The 25111-nt window shown below is 38.8% G+C and overlaps 1 protein-coding gene across 1 annotated transcript in view; it reads right to left on the minus strand.

The window, feature by feature from the left end:
* LOC132157988 (brain-specific angiogenesis inhibitor 1-associated protein 2-like) overlaps positions 1-24888 on the minus strand; it is a 33103-nt gene extending 8215 nt beyond the window's left edge. Inside the window, exons 1-8 of the mRNA XM_059567229.1 lie at positions 24776-24888; positions 18890-19003; positions 18379-18454; positions 10719-10805; positions 7484-7545; positions 7015-7086; positions 6699-6836; positions 3260-3412 (exon numbers count right to left, since the gene is read on the minus strand). Coding sequence (XP_059423212.1) covers positions 3260-3412; positions 6699-6836; positions 7015-7086; positions 7484-7545; positions 10719-10805; positions 18379-18454; positions 18890-18937 — 636 coding nt within the window. The 5' untranslated portion in view covers positions 18938-19003; positions 24776-24888. The remainder of the gene's footprint in view (positions 1-3259; positions 3413-6698; positions 6837-7014; positions 7087-7483; positions 7546-10718; positions 10806-18378; positions 18455-18889; positions 19004-24775) is intronic.
* Between the last annotated feature and the right edge of the window lie 223 nt (positions 24889-25111).

A 25111-nucleotide genomic window follows, 5' to 3' on the forward strand; every position in this document is an offset into this window, starting at 1 on the left:
AACATAAAAGTTATTTTTATGAATGTGGGTAACGAAGCAGTTGCCGGTCCATAGTGACCTCCATAGTATGTTTTCCCCCGATTGTCAAAGTCAGTGGAGACCAGCTACTGTTTGGTTACCTTCATTCTTCAAAATAACTTATTTTGTGTTGTTATTGTTTGTTTAAAAGCCGAATCTCAGTTCTTTCTTTTCGCATGTTCAGATATTCAAAAAACAAAATATTCTGGGTGTCATGACATTTATGTTAAAATAATAAAAGTGCTGGCAGTGGCTGCAGGGAGTTAAAGACTGAGTGATAATATTGTGATTTTCTATAAAATAATTAATTAAAATTAAATGCATATTCAGTAGTAAAATGAATTAATATTACCAACATTAACGTCTTTCAACATTTGTTTTGTCAATCAATCAAAAAAAAAAAACGAATTAATCACACATTTTATGTAATTATTCATGACTAAATGATTATTATTATTTTTTTTTACATAATTTTACACTGCACCTTCAAATGAATGTTGAAACAACATAACGATGGTATTTTCAAATATATATTTAATTGCAACTCTTAACCAAGTCTCTTTATTACGAACACATTTTTGATAATACTGTTGATGATGTCTCTATTAAATACATCTTCCACTCAATTTTAGCCATTACAGTATAATAAAAAATAAAAATAAAAGTTATTTTTTAAACTGTATCTAGGCTCTGAAAAATATAACTTAATTTAAATAGGCTAAATGTAAAACAATCTTCACATAAACTATAAATTGTATATACATAAACCATATATATTAATTAATCTTTATTCAAGCTACAAAAGTTAATCAGCGACTAGAACAGTCAAGTGATTTCTCTTTTTCATTTCTGTGATTTCACAGACTTCAGCAAGTTTCACTTTAAAAGCAACGCTGCCTCTTTAAAATCTGACGTGCCTGATGCATATCTGAAAATTATATCCGGTTTTCCCCCAACTCTTTATGATTACTCATTTAAAGCCGTGTTTACAAAATCACTTGCCAAAACAGGGCATTTTGACATAATTGCATGTGTTTTTGTCGTTAGCCAGCATATGCATTCAGCTGAACGCGCAGACATTTAAACTACCGGTATAACGTTACTGCATTTGATAATCAACCTCATTAAGTCTGCGTTATTTCTCGAAATATGTTATCACCGATAATGCTCTCTTTATATTCATTTAAACTAGAGCTAACTACCATAACTCCCTTACACAACCGCTTGTCAATGCTGTCGCTGCCGTCTCTTGATGTTGCGGTCTGGTAGATTGTTCTTGTTGCGTCTCTATCAGGTTGCCAGGTTTCCACAAGAAAACCCGCCCGAATACTACTCAAACAAGCACAAAACTAGCTCAATTGGATTTCGAGGGGCTCCCCAGTTTTGGTGGAGTTCCCCTGCTTAAATATCGTGTTATTGGAGTCGCTTCAACCCGCGGATATGAAAAACGACCTCCGGCAACAGTGTTAAAGTAGCCCAATTCCTCGGGAAAACCGCGGGTTTGGCAAAACTTCGGACAAACTAATTTAGTGTAAACACAATTCAAGACATATATGGGATCTACACGTAGTCTTCTCGCGGGCCGGATGAAGATGATTGACGGGCCACCAGTGATGCGCGGGTCAAAGTATAAACAACCCGCACCCGACCGATGTTTTCAACTAACCCGCCCGCAACTCAGACCGAAAAAAATACAAATAAAATATTGTACCCAACCTGCTTCCTGACCCGCATTTTTTAAAAGTAGTAAATGCGTCGCCTCTTTATATTAATTTAATAACTTAAATAGACAATAGCCTACAGGATAATAAGCGTTATGACCGCACACATAAGGCTTGCCACAAAGAACCGGTAAAAGTAATGATTATGCATGTGTCTAAATTAGCAAGGAGACATTTAATTGTTTAGTAATAAACTGGTGTTTTCTGTGTCACTGCAAAGATGAAGTTGACGATGCAAACTCGCCATGAACGCCAGAGAGAAATGCACATTTCATATGTATTACATCATCAGAGAGTAATCTATTTACTTTGGTTTGAATATTTTTGTTTAAAAGTAGACATTTCAAGCTTTTCTGTATTCTATTGCTATATTTCCTTTTAAACCCACCGACTAAAAGATTAAGACACTACCTGACCCAAAATATCACCCAAAAGGAGTTTATTAGGCAGGGTCGAATGAAAAAGCAGGACAGATGCTCAATTTGCCTGAGGCGGGACAAAGGGTAAAAATGCTGTACAGTACAACGTAAAGCGGGACAGGTGGTCACTCTATAATCATGCTAGTTATTCAGCCAATTCAAAATTGTGTCTAGTACTACATAAATTACAAAGGTTTAATTGGCATCTTTATTTCAAACGACCTGACCGACCGCGACCCGAGTATCATTAAAAATATTTTTGGATGACTCGTAACTGCGGGTGAACGCAGGCACCCGCTCATTTTGGATCAACCCGCGCATCACTGCGGGCCACCAATTGAATAGCCCTGCTATAAAGGTTGCACTCATCCACACTTACGTTGCGAAGTCTTGTTTAGTTCTGTCTGGCATTTCCGAGCATTTTCCTAGTGTTTGTTCCTTCCGTGTCTGATCTTGGATTGTTTATACCGACTGTGATTCTCTGCCGCCTGTCCTGACCTCTGCCTGGTACTGTTTCTGATTTTGGATATCCCCTAATTGCCCATTGCCTGTTTGACCATTCTCTTTATTAAGCCACTGCATATGGATCCGAACGTCTATGACTCCATGTTACAAGACCACAAATGCACAGTATATGTTTATGTCTTTTTTTCACACTGTTGCAGATAAAATACAAATGAAAATTGAAAATAATACACTGAGAAGAGATCTTGTTGCCGATATACTTGACATATCATCTCACATTAAAATGCCAATGCTGTTCATTGATGCTACACATTATAAAACTGACAGATAACTTTGTTGTTGTTGCAGAACTTCATGATTTGAAGTGATTTGTTTAACCCTTTTTGAAACTGGAAGAGCCTTTAATAATTTAAAAGACGGTAGACTCAGTAGGAAAAAAGGCTTCTACATGTATTTGAGCTCTTTTATAGTGACTTATCCCTGAGTGCTTTACCTACTGTATCAGGTGTGCCACCGAGCATGTTTACATACAACAGAAGTGTTCGTTTCAGCTGGAAACCACAGTGAATTGAACATATAGGTACTTATTTTTAGTCTTCTAGTCCTTGAAGCTGAGATCTGGATCTGTAGTGTTACCTTGCAGTGGTAGTTGGTGAGGATCTTGGTGACTGAACACTGACGGTCCACCAGAAAGCAATAGCGTCTTCTTTCTTCTGTCAGAGCGGAGCGATACCCAACGGCCACCAGCGAGTCCAGCTCCCCCTGCCGGCGACTCATCAGCTCCACATACTGTTAAAGAGACAGAGTCCACACACAATCAGCACGTCACTCTTTTAAGAAGAGGCTCCCAAACGTTTTGTCAGCCAAAACCATTAAGAATTAAATATTTATTTGAAGTACCCCCTGAGATTTGAAGTTTGTTTGTTCACAGTTGATCGCACAATGTACAAGTAAACAGATAAAATATAATATCTTTATTAATATTATTATTTTTAGTAGGTGTTTTATTTAGACTTTGCAGCTGGACTTTAAAGTAGACTCAAACCTTTTGTTGTTGTTGTTGTTGTGTGTCAGTCTACATTACATTCACACTGGTGTTTTAGGAGCCTAATCAAATGAAATAATAATAATTATTATTATTATTACCATAATAATTGTTATTATTAATATAGTTCTTTATTATTATATAACTTATTCTAAACATGAAAAGACCAATAGTATAGTTTTAAGCGTAGTAGTAAATCATTTAGAATAATGAGTTTTAATTATTATTAAAATAAAGTTAAAATACTGATATTTATGACTAAAATTATTTACTTCAAGATGTTCAACTGCACATACTTTTCATAATTTAAATCCTTGAGCTGTTATTTTGGCGAAACACTAGTGAAATGCTGTAAAATTCTGTCTAAACTCTGGAAATTATGCAAATAATACATAAATAAAGCAAACCTAGTGCACACTGCATTTTCAAATGTGCATTAAACTCACAGCACATGCATAAATGTAGTTCAGTGCATTTACAGTGAACCAAGAAGCAGAAAACGCTGATCCATGAGCTGCTCATTCACATTTAATGAAATCACAGGCTTTGATTTGATAATTACAATATCGTGCAGGCCCCATGCATTTAGGTTGATGTTGCATTTAATATAATTAATTAAACTCATGAACCCTGCCTTAAAGTACCAGCTCACCCAAAAATGACCATTATGTTGTTCATTTAACTGACCTTTTCATTATGTATCTTCGTCATTATGCTGACTGCGATCCTGTTTTACTTCCCTCTGTCATCTTGTTTTTTCACTACATCAGTGTGTCTTTACTCTGGGCCCAAATCAGCTGTTGCGGAAATCTGCTTCATCTCAAACTGAATGACTCGGTCTTTCTCTTTCTGACCTGAAACATGTTAAGACTAACGCTCGTGATAGCACAGCTCAGGCCTTCATCAACAGAGATAGACTCGCTCCTGAACAAACACTTGTTCACACAGGGAGGAAAAGTCTTCCGCTCTCAAATCAGCTTTAAAGTCCACAGACGGCCTTCAATCCACTCAATCGTCCATTATGAGTCATACAAACTACATTCCAATCTACAGTAATGAACACAACACAGCAGTCAAAGAACTGGCAAGCAACACAATTACTCAGTTCTTCAGCAGATGCTTTAATCCAAAGTGACTTCCTGTTCATTTACTGCTGCACCAATCAGCGTGGCTTCACTTGAAGGTGATTGTGACCAGGCCAAATCTGGATGCAGTTAACTCTAAGGTTATTGTGTCACATTACAAAATGTTTTTGCTATTTAAAAAAAAGGTTTGGTGCCAAATCAAATGCCAGCGAAGCTATTTTGCTGTCAAAAGACTATATTTTTACAACTTTTAATGACGTGGAAAAATTATTCTGAATGTTTACTGTATACCATTATACAAATAACATTTATTTTAATGTGTATGCCTTTCTAGGTGCAAGGAAATGTATTATTACTTTTCATACAATGAAGTCATTTAATCAAACACTTTTGTTGAAGATGGTATAGGATTACATTTTTAAACACATTTCTTGGTGTATGTCTTTTAAACTTTATTTTTAACCCTCTTAAGTCTGGCATATGATATAATAGTTGTTGTTGTTTAATAAAATGAATTATTGAACTTCAAAATCTACAAAAACATAATACAAAAACAAAATCTAAAAGAATATAATAAAAAAAACGTGTTTTAGGGTTTGTATCATATTTGTTGCATCAAGCTCAATCTGAGCACACATATGTAATTTGGTGCAGATGATGCTGATATTAATATATTTGATAGCTTGATCAGTGAGATCTTTATAACAGTAGGGCAGATACTGATATAAAATGATGTAAGTACAGTATCAGTGGTCACTCTATATCTCCAGTAATGTGTGTCAGTGAGACGAGATGTAAATGATCCACACATATAACATAAACCGGAACCGGAAACACTTCCCATAACAACCTATGTACTTGCTACATCATTAGAAGAATGGCATCTACGCTAATATTTGTCTGTTTCTCTCTTATTCCGAGGTCACCGTGGCCACCAGATCCAGTCTGTGTCCAGATCAGAGGGTCACTGCAGTCACCCGGATCCAGTACGTATCCAGACCAGATGCTGGATCAGCACCTAGAAAGGACCTCTACATCCCTGAAAGACAGCGGAGACCAGGACAACTAGAGCCCCAGATACAGATCCCCTGTAAAGACCTTGTCTCAGAGGAGCACCAGGACAAGACCACAGGAAACAGATGATTCTTCTGCACAATCTGACTTTGCTGCAGCCTGGAATTGAACTACTGGTTTCGTCTGGTCAGAGGAGAACTGGCCCCCCAACTGAGCCTGGTTTCTCCCAAGGTTTTTTTCTCCATTCTGTCACCGATGGAGTTTCGGTTCCTTGCCGCTGTCGCCTCTGGCTTGCTTAGTTGGGGACACTTCATCTACAGCGATATCGTTGACTTGATTGCAAATAAATGCACAGACACTATTTAACTGAACAGAGATGACATCACTGAATCCAATGATGAACTGCCTTTAACTATAATTTTTGCATTATTGACACTGTTTTCCTAATGAATGTTGTTCAGTTGCTTTGACGCAATGTATTTTGTTTAAAGCGCTATATAAATAAAGGTGACATTGACATTGACATATAACACAGTGATGGAGAGCTGAAGAAATCAAGGCTCTTCAGAAGATGTGAGATGTTCTGGAGGCTTGTGAAGATCATTCCTCCGCTGAGGAACAGTGAAAGTAAAGCTTCTGGAAACAAACGCTCCTCAAAAGATCCTGAGGATCAGATTTGAGACTCTAAAACATGATTGATGGAGAATCAAGTAAAGCGGAGCGGCTTCAGTCCAGTAAGAGTTCATCTGGAGATATTACTGACCTTATTCTGACCTTTACTTGATCACAATCAGACAAGATTTGAGTTGAGCTGAAGCGGGACGTTTCTACAATTACACTAAAAGAGCTTTGACTGGATGAAAACCTCTAAACTGTCAACCAGAGACAGAAAGCATGGAGTAGACTGTGTGTGACAGCAAGGTTCATGCACCTGCATCTCTCTGTCTCCATATTTGTTGGGATGGCGGCTGGCTTGGCTCTTCCTCCGCAGCTTCTTCAGCTGTGACTGGCAGCGCTCAATAGACTCCACCTTGGACTTCCTCTCACTCTGGTACTTCTTCAACGTCCCCTGCACAAATGTTTTCATAAAGTATATCACTTTTATGGTAAATTTCAGAAAGTTCAGCAGGAGGAGTTTTCTTTTCTGATTCAGAGTGTTTACCAGACAAACTCTGGGTTTACTTGATCGAGCTCCACTATTGAGTAAATCCAGCATGTTGTTTAGTTAAACACTAGTGTCCACTCACGGTCAGATATTTGATGTCTAGCTCCAGTTTCTGCTCGAGCTGAGACAGCAGCTCTGAATGAAACAGCTTCAGCTGCAGATGACAGAAAACACAGCAAACACAGTGAGTATGAAGATATCCACAGCACATTTCTATTGGCACTTATAAGATAGTGATAGTGTACGCTTCTACAGTAAAACCATGTCAAACACATGTGAAATATAAAAGAAGAAATACTATCAAAACAATCAGATGTAGTTGAACACCTACACAGGTGTTTCAATATCATTCCCATCAGCACAAAAGGGAACACCTAGGACGCATTATGAATTGTAAATGTAAACATGGACCATGAAATATTATGGCAGTGAGCTGTCTTTGGTGTGAAGAAATTTTACACAAGAAAACATTGTATATTGGTACCAGTTATTATTATTATTTATTTTTTTACAATTGCTATGCATACACCAATGCAATCAGATTTACTCACCACATCCTCGAGTTGGACCTGGATCTGCCGATGAACCTCTGCCATCTGGAACAGCGTATCGCCTGAAAGCAACATGAATTATGAGAAGACGTGATGCCACACAAACCATGAGATCTACAGCACAATTCACAGATGTCTTATCAAACACACTTTCAGAATGACATCTCACTCACATAAAGGTCACGATAGGGTCACATTTAAATATATAATGGAACGACTGCATGTTAATTTTTTGAAATGCAAGTTCATGAACTGTGATGTACAGTATGTGCAATTATTTGTCTAAACAAAACTGAAAAGAGCAACTTCTTCCTTCAGAGGATGTGATATGCATGGCATTGTCTGTCCATTCCTGCGTTTCATTGAGGGTGAATTTGTGGCGTGTTTTGTAGTCGGTTCAGTGGGCCGAGCCGTGGATGTTGGCCTTCTTTATCCCCTACTGAGCAACAGTGTGTGCGCGGCTTGGCATCTCTCTCTCGTCCACCCCCGCTGTGTTCAGCAGCACAATGAGATCATGTGGTGTTGTTAATCTTTCAACAAAGACCGCTCTCTCTTTTCCCCCTCTCTCGCTTTCTCTCACTTTCTTCATCTACATTTTATCGTACAGGCTTTGCCTTTTCATTCTCTGCTGCTGTAGTCACTTGTTTTTACGCTTTCATTTCCTGTAAACACTGATGTACTATGAACTTGAACAATGTAGTTATATTTACTTACATTTTCACAATCAGTTCTCACCATTAACTTTACTCTGCCAGAAATGTCGCTTCAGAAACACATTTGAATAGCCCTAGTATATATATATATATATATATATATATATATATACAACCCGAATTCCGGAAAAGTTGGGACGTTTTTCAAATTTTAATAAAATGAAAACTAAAGGAATTTCAAATCACATGAGCCAATATTTTATTCACAATAGCACATAGATAACGTAGCAAATGTTTAAACTGAGAAATTTTACACTTTTATCCACTTAATTAGCTCATTTAACATTTAATGCCTGCTACAGGTCTCAAAAAAGTTGGCACGGGGGCAACAAATGGCTAAAAAAGCAAGCAGTTTTGAAAAGATTCAGCTGGGAGAACATCTAGTGATTAATTAAGTTAATTGATATCAGGTCTGTAACATGATTAGCTATAACAGCTTTGTCTTAGAGAAGCTCTCAGAAGTAAAGATGGGCAGAGGCTCTCCAATCTGTGAAAGACTGCGTAAAAAAATTGTGGAAAACTTTAAAAACGATGTTCCTCAACGTCAAATTGCAAAGGCTTTGCAAATCTCATCATCTACAGTGCATAACATCATCAAAAGATTCAGAGAAACTGGAGAAATCTCTGTGCGTAAGGGACAAGGCCGGAGACCTTTATTGGATGCCCGTGGTCTTCGGGCTCTCAGACGACACTGCATCACTCATCGGCATGATTGTGTCAATGACATAACTAAATGGGCCCAGGAATACTTTCAGAAACCACTGTCGGTAAACACAATCTGCCGTGCCATCAGCAGATGCCAACTAAAGCTCTATCATGCAAAAAGGAAGCCATATGTGAACATGGTCCAGAAGCGCCGTCGTGTCCTGTGGGCCAAGGCTCATTTAAAATGGACTATTTCAAAGTGGAATAGTGTTTTATGGTCAGACGAGTCCAAATTTGACATTCTTGTTGGAAATCACGGACGCCATGTCCTCCGGGCTAAAGAGGAGGGAGACCTTCCAGCATGTTATCAGCGTTCAGTTCAAAAGCCAGCATCTCTGATGGTATGGGGGTGCATAAGTGCATACGGTATGGGCAGCTTGCATGTTTTGGAAAGCTCTGTGAATGCTGAAAGGTATATAAAGGTTTTAGAGCAACATATGCTCCCCTCCAAACAACGTCTATTTCAGGGAAGGCCTTGTTTATTTCAGCAGGACAATGCAAAACCACATACTGCAGCTATAACAACAGCATGGCTTCGTCGTAGAAGAGTCCGGGTGCTAACCTGGCCTGCCTGCAGTCCAGATCTTTCACCTATAGAGAACATTTGGCGCATCATTAAACGAAAAATACGTCAAAGACGACCACGAACTCTTCAGCAGCTGGAAATCTATATAAGGCAAGAATGGGACCAAATTCCAACAGCAAAACTCCAGCAACTCATAGCCTCAATGCCCAGACGTCTTCAAACTGTTTTGAAAAGAAAAGGAGATGCTACACCATGGTAAACATGCCCCGTCCCAACTATTTTGAGACCTGTAGCAGAAATCAAAATTGAAATGAGCTCATTTTGTGCATAAAATTGTAAACTTTCTCAGTTTAAACATTTGCTATGTTATCTATGTTCTATTGTGAATAAAATATTGGCTCATGTGATTTGAAAGTCTTTTAGTTTTCATTTTATTAAAATTTAAAAAACGTCCCAACTTTTCCGGAATTCGGGTTGTATATATATATATATATGTATATATATATATATATATATGCTAGGTGAACTAAATGAAAATGAGAGATTTGGCTACTAGCTGAAATAAATACAAACATATTTTTGGCTAGTTGCCAAAATACATTTTTCATTTAGTTTAACTATGATGTAGCCTACTTAATAGACTAAAACTAAAATAACTAATAAACTAAAATAAAACCACAAAAACTACATACGTAAACCCAAATAAAAATGACAAAAACACACAACAATATTACTAAAACTTTAACTAATATTAAAAGAAAATGTAAAAAATAAAAAAGTTAAATGGTACCAAAACATAACTGAATTTAAATCTTGGGACCTGATAGGTTTTTTTTTTAACCAATCTCTCTCTTTAAGCATTAATTCAAGGGGTTGATTTACAGGAGCTCAAATGTAATTGGACAAATAAATATAATCATAAATAAAATGTTTATTTTTGATATCAAGGCACTGACTGCCTTAAGTCTGGACTCATAGACATCAGCAGAGACTGGTTTCTCCTTCAGCTGACTTCAGTTGTTGTTTGATTGTGGCTCTTTCTGCCTTTAGTTTTTTCTTCAACTGAAATGCATCTAAAATGACACAGTGTCTCTCTGCCATAAAGTAAAGTTGTTGTTGTTGTTTTACCTTTAATACTTAAGAACATTAAAAAATGTAGTACTTTCTTGTACCCAAGTCAATCTTTGAACCAGACCATACAATTAGTTTGAGAGACTTAACTTTGAGGACATTTATTTACTCAAATCTTTCTGGTGGTATTTTCACTGTGTTTGGATTTGAAGTGTCTTACCCAGTTCTTTCGAGCCCTGGCTGTCACTGGCCAGCTCGCCTAGTTTGACCAGAGCATCAAAATAACCCTTTGCTGCTACTGTGACACCTGCAGAGATAGAGCGATAGAGAGAGAGAGAGAGAGAGAGAGAGAGAGAGAGAGAGAGAGATGCTTCTCTGTGACACCATATTCCTTCGAAAACATTTAAAGAATCCATTGCTTTGTAAAAACGAAAATCAATTACGATCCTTGATTTGATCATTGCTGCAAACACCCTTTCAACATTGTATTCACTTTTTTGCTTAGTTTTATCTCTTCTACTGATTTAAATAGCCATTTTGGCTTTACCCAAAATAAAATTCAACAAATGACACTCATGCTTTCGCCTTTGAACATATTTAAAACCTAAAATAAAAGTTTGTACAGAAAACTTCTCATTAAAACAATTAAAAAGATTCTGCAAACTATCAAATAAAGGTTTTAGTCTTGAACAGTACAGAAAGGTGTGAAAAACAGTTTCTCTCTGGCATCAAAAAGGACATTCTTTGCAAACTTTAAAGGATTAAGGATTTAAAACAGAAATAAAAGCATTAACAGCAATAATGCAGTGTAAAATTCGCCATTGTAAATCTCCATCTCTTTTAGCTAACGGTGGCTTGTTCCAGTGCTCTCCACTCTGGTCTGACATTGTCACTCATCTGAAAAAACAGTACACCATGGTTTTTCCATGGTTTACCATCAACTCTTTCATGTAGCTCTTTTTTGTTAAAAGATTTTACACAAGCTTTGTAAAACATTTTTCCATTGCTTTCACACAAAGTGCAGAGTGCAGTTTCTTTAACACTTGTGCCACAATTCAAGTGGATTTAACCCCCAACAAAACAGCTACCTCTCCAGCTTTTTCAAAGCTTGGGCCAGACACTTTAATTAGACACCCAAGTGTTGTAATCTTAGCTTTAATAAAGTCCGCAGACATTGTCCCACAAGCTCCTAGAATGTCCAAACGTGACCCATAAATCAGAGGTTCCTTCAACAGCCAAAACAATGATGACGGAGAATCAGTTCCCTTTCGAGGGAACTTCGAACTGCGTCCTCTAGGGGCCGCTTTGGGGAACACCTCGTCGTGACCCGTGTCTGAAGCATACATTGAAAAAACACCAACTTGTTGTCCGGCGACAGCCTCCGACGTCACTACCGGCGCGACTATAAATCAGCACCGGTAGAGCACGTCATTATCTTCTTCATCTTCACTGACTGTTTTGTTTGAAGCGTGCATCTGAAAGAACCGGTAAGGGCGATCTTTCTCTGTTTATCATGGTGACAACTAGCAAGGGTTTAGACAATGTGTGCATCCGTGTCGGCGTTATTTGACACCCGATAACACACGCGATCTTTGCGTCATTTGTTTGGGTGAAGAGCCCGCACGCGGTGTCTTTGAGGAGGCAATCTGTGAGCGATTTTTCAATGGAAAAAGCTCCGCTCTCGTTCGTCTCTCTTCTGAAAGAAAAGGGAAAAAAAGGCAGCCATCTGCTCCCCGCGGTTCAGGACGTGTCTGCGTTGAGGCGTGGAAGAGAATGAGCTCGTGAGAATACAGGTGGATCTGTCTGAATGGTTTAAAGAGGGACTTTCCCTTTCGCGCTCGTAAAAAAAAAAGAAAAAAAAGAAAGAAGGGCGGTGGACGAGAGAGAGCCTCGGGAGGAGGTTCTTATATCTTTAACACTTTCTGAAACTGAGGTTAGTGCTCTGCTGGGTTTTTACCGGGGGGAAAGCAGGAGATATTTGAGGTTGGTGAAGAAGCTGAGGCTGAGCCTTCTCAATTCTCCTGCCCTGCCTATGTAGAGCTGTTGGAGGTTATTGAGCGAAAATTACCTTTTGACCATAACCCTCTAGCTCAGGTGAGCCTTTTATTTCTGCATGATCTCCATACAGAGATTAAAAAGAAATGAAAGATGCCATTTTCTTCTCGCATCCATCGGTTTCTGCATGAAAGTAATCTGCTGACATTGAGGTGATGCGCGAAAGCGGCTATGAGGGAATGCCCCCTGGAGAAAGAGCAAAAAAAATTTATAAATAATTTTTATCTATGAATTTTTTTTCTTTCTGCAGGGGAAACATCCTCTCTTAATCTCCCTCCTTGCCATGTAAGCCCCTTCAGAAAATCTTAAATGCTAAGAGGTAATCAGGACAATAATAGCCTCATAACGCGTATATGCGTTAATCGATTTCAGAGGGTTAACTTCTGCTTTTATCCTCTCCTTCCTAATTCCCTTGTAACTACCGACTCTCCACCTGATCGAGGTTAGGTGGAAACCTCTCGCATAAAAGTCTCCTATGCAGGACCTATAATGTTTTTATGGTTCTATGTTCATAGCAACCACCTGACTGATGGTCCAGACTAAAAGTAGGTGCCCCTTGAGCAGGGCTCCAGCGCAGGAGGGTGGGTGAGTAAATGTAACCCTCTCTGTATATACTTATGTGTATTTAATTGCTGGTGCTTACATGTCTACTTATAAACTCTGTGAGTTTTCTTTGCAGTGCTCAGTTACAGTGTTTACTAAACACTCGCCAGCACCAGCCATCCGGCTTCATGTTCCGGTATTAGGCGGCTGAGATCACAGGTTTCTGAGGGAGCCTCCTTGATCATCAGGCCTGGCACAGCACTGCAGGGAATTTCATGGATGTCCAGCCAGGTCACCCCGAGAGGTCTCCTGGTCGCTTAGGGGTGCTGTCGCATCTAGCGGAAAGAGGAGGTGGCAGTTACAGAAGTCTTCTTGTATATGCTGCCTCAGGTGATGCTCCCCTCGCCCGAGGTTTGTAAAATTGAGCTTGCCTCTCCCGTGAGATTCAGCGCCTCTGCGATGCTTAGGAACCTTTAAGTACACACGCTAAGCTTTGTGTACTTTCTCAAAACCACATGGTGGTCAGTGTGCACGTGAACACTTTGCGCACTTTCTAAAAATCCACAAGTGGTAAGTTTGCACGCAAGACTCTGCAAACTTTCTGAAATCTTGTATGATAAGGGTTATGCGCTCCGCTTTGTTCCCTTTCTTGAGATGATTAGACCTTGGTTCTTTGGGCTCCATTCAGCCAGTGTGTATTTGTTTATACACCTCAAGCATCGCTTCCCTCAACATGAGGGGCTATTTGGGTGATTCTCGTGGTAACTTAGCAGCGCTCCCCTTTTTCCAAAAAAGGGTCGCCTATGAGCGCGCTACTCTGAGCTCGAAGTTCTCCTCTCATATGAAACTGAGTTCTCGGTTTTTTCCCCAGAGCGCTCCAGTATTGTTTCCATAGATCGAGTTGATGACTCTCAATCATACTGTTTTGAGATGCAACATTCCATCTATGAGCTGCTCTATCAGAGTGCCACGAGAGCCCCTCCTTAGAACAGTATTTGAAAATCCATGCTATGGTAAGTGTGTACGTGAAGTCTTTGCACACTTTCTGAAATCCACACTGTGGTAAGTTCGCACACTAGTATTCTGCGTTCTTTCTAAAATCCCATATGGTGAGGGCTTCGCGCGGTTGCTTCGTGCCCTTTCTTGAGTTGGTAAAAGCCCCGTTCATCTTGGGCGCCACTCCACCTATATATCCTCGGATACCTATCTAAACAGGGTGTTGCTACTAGAGAACTGTCGAGACAGCTCTTTCAGCAAGCTTATGCGTAAGCTAGTGGTAGCCCCTGTGTGACAGACTAGACTTGGTAGAAATGCTAGGTTCTTAGGCGTATCCCTTTAAAGGAATCTTTCCTGATTCCAGGCCTTCAGCACTACCCTGGGCCGAGGCCCTAACAATTAAGTTGGGTATGTAGCTTAGGCCTTTTGGCCGTAAGGGGTACTGTCACAGACAGTCGTCTAAACGTCCCAGGGGCAACTCCCATGGAAATGGTAGAGTTGGTACTTAGTGCTCGCCATGATTCTGGCCTGCACTCCCCTCAGCATGGCGGCGTGGGTATTTTGTTCCCCAAAGCGGCCCCTAGAGGACGCAGTTCGAAGTTCCCTCGAAAGGGAACTGTCTCAGGTTACGTATGTAACCATAGTTCCTTGAGTAGGGAACGAGACACTGCGTCCTCTAGCTCCCTGCCATGCTTCGGACGCAAGCTTCAGATGAAGAAGATAATGACGTGCTCTCCCGGTGCTTATTTATAGTCGCGCCGGTAGTGACGTTGGAGGCTGTCGCCGGCCAACAAGTTGGTGTTTTTTCAATATATGCTTCAGATGGGTCATGACGAGGTGTTCCCCAAAGTGGCCCCTAGAGGACGCAGTGTCTCGTTCCCTACTCAGGGAACTATGGTTACATACGTAACCTGAGACAGTTCTTTTGATTTGAAAGTGGTCCCAGACTTTAAAAAGATTCTTGTAAAACTGTGGCAATTTGGAGGTGTTGATTTTTCCGGGATTTAACAAGAACAACGACTTGTCCAAACATAGTCTTTTAGCAGTCTTTAAAATCATCCTGGCCACCGGCCTCCAGCTTAAAGTCTCTGGACCAGTGAGAAAATGCTGTATGAACTGTAGCCGAAAAGCTGCACTCCTGCTCTGCAAATGTACAAGCCCTTGTCCCCCTTCCTGTTTTGGTAAATATAATACATTGTGAGGTATCCAATGCATCTTTTCCCAAAAAAAGTCTACTAAAAAGGGACTGAATTTTAAAAAATTATCCATACAGGTGGATCAATGCATGCCAGTCGGTGCCAAAGAGAAGAGGCTACTAAATTGTCTAAACTGTTAAACGCACCAACTTAAATAATAAAATATACTTACCGTTTGTGGTCCATAAACAACGCCTTCTCCAGACAAAGAGGGAACTGCTCAATCTTTCAAGAATAATCTTTGTGTGAATCCGGCAATAAACTGATTGAGATTGAGGAAGCTGTCCTCAGCAAGCTGTCCTCATCAAAATGTGGTGCACATAGTTTTACATGTGGATTATAATTTTCGGGAACTGAGTTAAACATAAATTGTAACCACTGATCTCTAAGTACAGCGTCCCTGGGAAGCCCAAACAATGATAATTGGACTCCGAGATGAAAATAACAGCGTTTCGGCGACAAACACAAACGCAACTCTTCCTCTTCTCTGTCGGAACGCAACAAGGCCACGCCCCTTTTTTTGTGTATTCATGTGGGCGGAGGTTAGCCAAAAAACTTTTTAGTGACGTCATTACTGCAGGAACTAGAGGGATGTAGTCTAAACGGGTCGTTTTTTGTAGGCAAATTCTGTTAAATAAAATATCTCGCTTGGCATTTAACTTTGAGCTTTAGAATTTATACAGATTATTTATACTCTAACAACAACATTACACACTAACTAAAGTTTAAAACATGGGATCACGAAGAACAGAACCTTTAAGAATTTCATCTTCTAATTCTTTCATGGATCTTATTATATCTTTTGTGACATTGTTTGTATACTGTTGACATAATTGTTTGGTTTGTATTTTGCCAAACTCCCACCACTTTTGTAAAGACTGAAAATCATCTTTTTCTTTCCTAAAATTCTTCCAAAAACAATTGAAAGTTTCTTTAAAATTTGCATGACTTAATAAATTATTGTTAAAGTGCCAGTCTGCATTTTTCGGCTTAACAGAGTGTAAAGTAACTGTACATATAACAAGACTATGATCTGAAAAACCAACTGGAATTATGAAACAATTTTTAAAAGTACTAAGATGGTGTTTAAAACAATAGAATCTATCCAGACGTTCTAATGACAACCTGTTATCACGAGCATGTGCCCATGTATACTGCTTTAGATTCCCATTTAGACTCCTCCATGCGTCACATAAGTCATTTGTTTCAATCATCTGAATAAGTCGCTTGCGAGAAAGTAAATGTGGCTCTACATGATTTCTATCCAAACTACTTTCTGCACAAATAAAGTCTCCACCTAAAAATAACTGCTCTTCACCATTGCATTTGTTCAATGTCTCACAAAGTGTGTATAAAAAGCTCATTCTTTCTGTTGATAAAGTTGGAGCATATGCACATATAAAAATAAAAGTGTGATTCTCAACCTTGGCTCGAATCTTTAACAATCTTCCTTTCACAACCTCTTCCATCTCACTAGAGCAGGGAGTAAAACTATCGGAAAATAAAATAGCAACACCACCGCTAAGTGAGGATTTGTGACTAAAAAAGAGAGACCTTTAAATTCTTTCGTCCATTCATCTACATTTGCGGTGTCGCTATGTGTTTCTTGTAAAGGAAAAACATCAAGTTGTTTCTGATTCATAGTGTTATATATTAATGTGCGTTTTATACATTCCCTTGCTCCATTCACATTTAGGGATGCAATGCGAATGTCATCCATTTGAAAAGTATGAAAAAAAGAAATCCTATTCACTGGCATTAACCATTAAATTTTTAGTTTGGTCAAAAACTTTTTCAACTTATAGACTTCCTTATTTGTGAAACATTCCTCGGTCATGAAAGCCCTCGTATTTTCCACAAAACGTTTTATGTCTGGAAAATAGTCAGCAACCTGTACTCCCCTCACATTTTTTGACACCTTTAAAAACTTCTTGATTTCACCAGCATCATACTCTAGACATGTCCATTCAGTCTGAGAACAACTAGAAGCACCAGAATCTGAGACATCGCTCTCATTACCATCATCACCATCAACGTCACTCATTTTCATTTTCTTTTTTTCTAGTTTGTTTTGATTCAGAGACCTCATCAATCTTTTTCCTCTTTAAAGGGGGTTTGAAAACTGCCTGATCTATGTCCCTAAACATCATTAAATCATCACTTAAGTTGACTCTCTCTGAAGGAGACTTTGAATGTTATCATGTGAAATATCCATGCTGTCACCAGCCTTAGGCTCACCTTTTTCAAACACAGGGATAGATAAATCATTCTCCCTGTTATTCCCAGCCTTGTCCTGATTCGCCTCAGTCTGTGAGTGAGGAGATGTTTCAGTTTGTTCGCTAGTGGATGGCTCTGGATCAGAAACATCATCCGTGCCTATATTTCTGACTTGGTCACCGGCTTCACCTGAAACATCTTGTTTATTTGTACCGTTGTCATCTGGGCAAACTCGTAATATGTTCCCCTGTTTTCCCGCAGCCAAAACACCTCAACACATCCATACTTACGAAAACAGTATAATCAAAGTCAAAGTCATTCAGGTTGAGTTCGTCTCGGTTATCTTTCAGGATCATGTAGGTGAACCTCCTGAAAGATACCACGTGTTTGATCAAGTCTGATTTACTGCCAAGAGACATATTTTTCACTGGGCTGAATATCTTTCCGACACGTGACAGTTCTTTTGTCAGCATTTCATCTTTTATGAACGGCAGAACATCAGACAAAGTGACTTTCTTAGCAGGGGTAGAGAGGGGAAGCACCGGGGTGAACAAACCGCTAACTGTACCTCTCTCCACTACTTCGTTTACTTTCTCAACAGAATTTAAAAACAAAACAATTGCATTATTCATCCTAGATGCCGCTAAAATACAGTCATGACCAACAATATTTCCGACGGCCAATATGCACCACTTTCACTCCGTGGCGCAGAGTGAGAGAATCTAAACTATTTGTGTGTATTTGTGCTACAGAATTCATGATTGTTTGGCAGGTGAAGTGCTGATGAACATACACCCAAGTTTTAATTTCCAGTGGACATTTACCTGTCACAAAGAAGATTATCCGTTACATTATTACATATTAATGTCTTACCTGTCAGAGCCTTTTCATAGTGTTTGCCCATGGTGACAAAATTCTTCAGACTGGGGTTGAACTGGTCCAGAATGCCCTAAACACAGAGTCCACAACACATTTAATTAGGACATAATTGTATACATTTTAATTAGTAAGTAAAATACTGAAACAGATAATGAAATTAGTCTAGGTGTCTAGGTGGTGTTTAAACAGTTTTAAAAAAAGAATTTTTGCATACTTTTATTTTATTTTTTTAAACGAATAAAAAAAGTAGACAAGCATTTAAAAAATATATTTTTTTAACAATTATATACAATTATTCTTTCTCTACATATAGACAAACATACTGTGACCAAAAAAAATACAAACTATAATGCTGTTAAAAAGCTAAAGTGCTTTAAAAGTGCTATAAAACAAATATGAATTAAAAATTACATATCTAAAACCTTGGCGCATATGTATGAAACTACATTTTTTAATCTTCTTGGATTGTCTATTTATTGTTCCCTTTCATTGAACACATACATACCTTGTAGACATTTTCTGTCATTTTGTTGATCTCATCTGACCGTGACATTGTGCTGATCTCTCTCCAGATCAGTATTCCTCACTTCTAGACGTCAGGAAGTCACAGCACACACAGCTGCACGGAGAGAAAGAGAGTAAGAACATGAGATATAGAGGATGGATCGGGCACGTTCGATGACTGCATTAGCTAGAGATCTGCCTTAAAGAATAGTGCTGGCAACCAAGCAGTTCACAACAGCCATTGACTTCCATAGTGTTGTTGTTTTTTTCTATACTATATAAGTCAATGGCTACCATCAACTGTTCGGTTTCCAACATTCTACAGATTTCCTTTTTGGTGCTCAAGAGAAGAAAGAAGCTCATACGGGTTGATTTGACAGAATTCTCATTTTTTGGGTGAACTATACCTTTATGTAATTGTATCTACAGTCGTGGCCAAAAGTTTTGAGAATTACATAAATATTGGAAATTGGAAAAGTTCCTGCTTAAGTTTTTATAATAGCAATTTGCATATACTCCAGAATGTTATGAAGAGTGATCAGATGAATTGCATAGTCCTTCTTTGCCATGAAAATTAACTTAATCCCAAAAAAACCTTTCCACTGCATTTCATTGCTGTCATTAAAGGACCTGCTGAGATCATTTCAGTAATCGTCTTGTTAACTCAGGTGAGAATGTTGACGAGCACAAGGCTGGAGATCATTATGTCAGGCTGATTGGGTTAGAATGGCAGACTTGACATGTTAAAAGGAGGGTGATGCTTGAAATCATTGTTCTTCCATTGTTAACCATGGTGACCTGCAAAGAAACGCGTGCAGCCATCATTGCGTTGCATAAAAATGGCTTCACAGGCAAGGATATTGTGGCTACTAAGATTGCACCTAAATCAACAATTTATAGGATCATCAAGAACTTCAAGGAAAGAGGTTCAATTCTTGTAAAGAAGGCTTCAGGGCGTCCAAGAAAGTCCAGCAAGCGCCAGGATGGTCTCCTAAAGAGGACTCAGCTGCGGGATCGGAGTGCCACCAGTGCAGAGCTTGCTCATGAATGGCAGCAGGCAGGTGTGAGCGCATCTGCACGCACAGTGAGGACAAGACTTCTGGAAGATGGCCTGGTGTCAAGAAGGGCAGCAAAGAAGCCACTTCTCTCCAAAAAAAAACATCAGGGACAGATTGATCTTCTGCAGAAAGTATAGTGAATGGACTGCTGAGGACTGGGGCAAAGTCATATTCTCCGATGAAGCCCCTTTCCGATTGTTTGGGGCATCTGGAAAAAGGCTTGTCTGGAGAAGAAAAGGTGAGCGCTACCATCAGTCCTGTGTCATGCCAACAGTAAAGCATCCTGACACCATTCATGTGTGGGGTTGCTTCTCATCCAAGGGAGTGGGCTCACTCACATTTCTGCCCAAAAACACAGCCATGAATAAAGAATGGTACCAAAACACCCTCCAACAGCAACTTCTTCCAACAATCCAACAACAGTTTGGTGAAGAACAATGCATTTTCCAGCACGATGGAGCACTGTGCCATAAGACAAAAGTGATAACTAATTTGCTCGGGGACCAGAATGTTGAAATTTTGGGTCCATGGCCTGGAAACTCCCCAGATCTTAATCCCATTGAGAACTTGTGGTCAATCCTCAAGAGGCGGGTGGACAAACAAAAACCCACTAATTCTGACAAACTCCAAGAAGTGATTATGAAAGAATGGGTTGCTATCAGTCAGGATTTGGCCCAGAAGTTGATTGAGAGCATGCCCAGTCGAATTGCAGAGGTCCTGAAAAAGAAGGGCCAACACTGCAAATACTGACTCTTTGCATAAATGTCATGTAATTGTCGATAAAAGCCTTTGAAACGTATGAAGTGCTTGTAATTATATTTCAGTACATCACAGAAACAACTGCAACAAAGAAAATCAGTTTAGCAGCAAACCTTTTGAAAACTAATATTTATGTAATTCTCAAAACTTTTGGCCACGACTGTACAATGTTTAGATGTTTGGCTCACATCAGAGTTTATAGCGATGTGTTCACCTGCTCTTGTTCTTAAACACTGAAGCTAACTGAAGTGGTGATAACAGCCCCACTGGCCTCAGGAGTGCTTTCCTCTAGATGTTATAACACCGCTCAAGGGATTTGCTTCTCAATCACAAGAGCATTAAAGAGGTCAGGCATTGTGTGACTGTATGATGACTCGTAGCCCAGTTGAGCTCAACTGTTTTAACAAATAATTTTTGTACGGATGAGCACAAGGATATTGGCATTCAAAAACAGAAAGCCAGTGTCACAAAACAATGGTCTAAAATATCAGTATTTTTCTTCAGTCCTAACCATGGAAAACTCATGACAGCAACCTTTAACCATCCTCTCCTGAGGAATTAGGAAGGATTTTTTTTTTCTGCAGGAATTTGACTTGTTTTGTTGGACAGGTGGAATCCTACATCATTTAAAACAGAAATTAGACATGCAGCATTGCTTATATCAAGTCAGATAAATTTTAAATTTTATTTTATTGATATAGCACACAATACACATTGTTTTAGAGAAGTCTCTAGAAAATCATTAAGTAGATTAGAGCTGGATAATAATATGTGACCCTGGAGCACAGAATCAGTCTTAAGTGACAATTTTTCGAAATTGAGATGTATACACCATCTGAAAGCAGAATAAATAATCTCTCCATTGATGTGTGGTTTGTTCGGAGGACAATATTAGTCTGGAGTACAACTATTTGAAAATCTGGAATCTGAGGGTGCATATATATATATATATAGATAAATAAATATAATAAAGTTGTTTAAATTAATTCTAAGTTGTATATTACAAATCAAAAATTAAGTTTTGATATATTTACGGTAGGAAATTGACAAAATATCTTCATGGAACATGATCTTTACTCAATATCCTAAAGATTTTTGGCATAAAAGAAAAATAGATAATTTTGACCCATACAATGTATTTTTGGCTTTTGCTGAAAATATACCCCAGAGACTAACTGCTTTTGTGCTCCAGGGACACATGTAGTAATTTTTTTATTTATTTTACATTTAACAATATAAACAATCAAGCTGTTGAGATTTGCTACACAGCATACAGTATATGAGTATATATGAGTATATAGCATTTTTATGAAACAGACATTACTAGACATTAAAGAGCACACATTTTCAATAAAGCACATTTTTATTAATCAACTTCATTCTGTTAGCAAATCCAATATCTGTTGTAACAGAAAAATGACCCACAATACAAAATCTAATGATTCAGTCATGAAAATGTTTCTACATGAATGAAACCAGTTATTTTAGATGTTTTTTTGGCAAAACGTTTCATGGAGTTTTTAACGTGTTAATTTCTTTTTAAACGTACACTGTACATAATTCATTGAATTTCAAAATAAGGACCACCTCTGTTTGTGACCCCCAAGAGGTTTCATAGTCTGAGTCTGGCCTAAGCCGTCCAAATACACTGTTATTGCATGTCTAAAGTTCATGAAATGGAGTCTGACGTGTCCCAGTGCCTGGAGGAGAGCAGTTCTTCCCAAGCGCAAGAGTCAAGCCGCTGAACAAACACTGCGCTCACACAGCTTCCCTTCTGGAAAGATCTCAAATAAGAGACTCTGGGCAGGATTAACATCACATAAAGCTTCAGCTCCGAAGGCCAGTGTTTACAGCAGGTCAGTGTTCTCATGTGTGTTATTAGAGGAAGATTAGGAGGAAGAATTTGACCTAAATGAAGTGATTGACTGAGACCCCCCGAAAAATAACATTCTCATCATATGATACTTCACTGAGCATCTTCTCTTCCCTTGTTTCTCTGTGATTCACACTGACAGCAGATGATGGACTAATAGTTCACCAACCATTACAGCATTAAGCGATTCACCCACAATTCATGATATTAATTTATGCTTAACGTTTCAACAAAGACTTAATGAAATAGCTTCACAAATGCAGATTTTAAAACAAGTGGCTCATTTATAAATAACCAGGGCCCATCTTAGTTACCACTGAGAGTTCTCCTAAATAGCAGTAAAAGTTCTTAACTAAGAGTTTTGTCTTAAAACATACTCAAAAAGCTGCTGAGATAAAATATAACTAATAGAAGTCTTAAGCTCAGAGTAAGGGGGCGGGGTTTACCTCATTGCTATGGATGATGTCAGCATGCTCATTAACTATGCACACAGTGATTGACTAATAAGGGCAGGCTCTTTCAAAGATTTATTCATAGACATATTGTAGAGTGCAATATTATGTTGCAATATAAATAAAAATGTAAATTACTACATTCAAATAAAAATGGCAGGCCTAATTAAACAAGTATATGTTCAGCTTATAGTCAGCCTCTGACATGAATTAAACAGCCTTTTAACTAACGGAGTAGAAATGATCATGGCTGATAGTAAAACATGCAAACGTAAAAGAAAACCCTACAGTCTATGAAGAAAACCTAACTGGATGCAAGAACAGCTGTTACTGTTTGCCCAACTGCTTAATGAAAACAAGGATATAATCAAAGGAAAATCTGGAGTCGGGATAACCTCCAAAACCAAAGTGATGCCTTCATTAACACTCATTATCATCAAATGTTTCTAAAATGTGTACATTCAGAGACAGATTTCTGGCAACAGCCACTCTGTTTGTGGCTTGGTCTTAGTGACTAAGGAGCCCTCTTCAAAACTACTGAAGTTTCACAGATTTACTTTTTGCTAAAACACTTTGAGAAATAAAAATGTAGGAGTCCTAAATTTAGGACTGACACACCTATTATTTTGAAGATTTTCTCCTAAAATGGCACGTTATAAGCCTTAAAGATGTTTTGTGAATATGGGCCCAGATTATTATTATTTTTTTAAAGACCAGATAACTTTGAACAAACATTGCATTAATGTTGTACAATACAGATTGTGTCAAACCAGCTTTATAGTGTCAAACAGGAAAATAGTGTCAATAGTAAATCACTCAATTTTCCAGTTAAAGGGGTCATATGATGCAATTTCAAAACACAGTATAAGTCATTAGGGCATCACAGTATGGTGAGGGGCGTGACATTTCCATCACATGGTTGAGGTATTCAGCCAATCACAACACACTGGATAGCTGGCCAATCAGAGCACACCTCGGTTTTCAGAACGATGAGCTTTGTAAAAATCGACGCGTTTCAGAAAGGCAGGGCATAGAGGAGAAACAATAATATGTTTTTTTAACCTTAAACCGCATAAACACATTTCATTACACCAAATACACAAAATAATGTTCTTTTTTTAGCAATGTCACATGACCCCCTTAAAAAAAACTTAAAGTCAGTTCATCATTGATTCAGTAATGTAATCATCCAGGGGTACGTTTCCCAAAACCATAGTTGCTAACCTGTTGCTCTGTATTGCCACATCAATAAATAAATAAACAAACACCATTCATTTCTATATCATAAATTGAGATGCAGCAAAGATTGTTGTCTCTAACAGGGAACAGGTGTCAACTATGAGAAAACTATTAGAGTTGGTGATTAAGTGATGTTATTGCAATGATATAGAGAGGAAATATGAGCTAAAGGTGGCAATTAAGTTCTGCTAATGTAACAGTGAAAGGAAAATACGTGATGAAATGATATAAGCATGACATGTTCTCTTAAATATTGCTGCTTCTCAAAGTAATCGTTCATAATCAGCCAATCAATTAATCGGGCTGAAAAACGATTCAAAGTTCAGTGAGCAATGCATTTTGAGTATTGACTATGCCAATCACGTCCATCAGAGGGTTAATAATCGCGTTTTCGAAGTTCTTTCAAAAGGCACTTGCACTGAGAGTTATTTAGCAGATTGTTAGTTTGACTGTGTTTTGAGTGATTGAACTCCAGTGCTCTGTGTTATATGGAGGAATGCTCCTACCTTCCCAGTGTTCATGGTTTCCTCGGCGCTTTGTCTGGTGTTAGTCTTCCTCTGACTGTCCCTTCTTCTTCAGTGTTGGGGGTAGTCGGGCTGTGTGACCCAGTAAACCCCTCTCTCCCAAACTCCTGACTGAATCCAGGTCAGAACACACTCGTGCAGTGCTCACATCAAACTTTAAGCTTCATTCCGCCCAAAACGTCCGTTTGCTGTCGCTATGTAGGTCGGTCGCGGTCTCTGTCCCGGACAATGTCTTCTTACTCTCTGTCTGTGTCTCTCACTGGGACTGAATGTCAATGAGTTAACGGGACAGCGCTGTGAATAGCGCCTCTGCTCATT

This window comes from Carassius carassius, chromosome 15 (assembly GCF_963082965.1).
Source record: "Carassius carassius chromosome 15, fCarCar2.1, whole genome shotgun sequence".
NCBI classification, from domain to species: domain Eukaryota; kingdom Metazoa; phylum Chordata; class Actinopteri; order Cypriniformes; family Cyprinidae; genus Carassius; species Carassius carassius.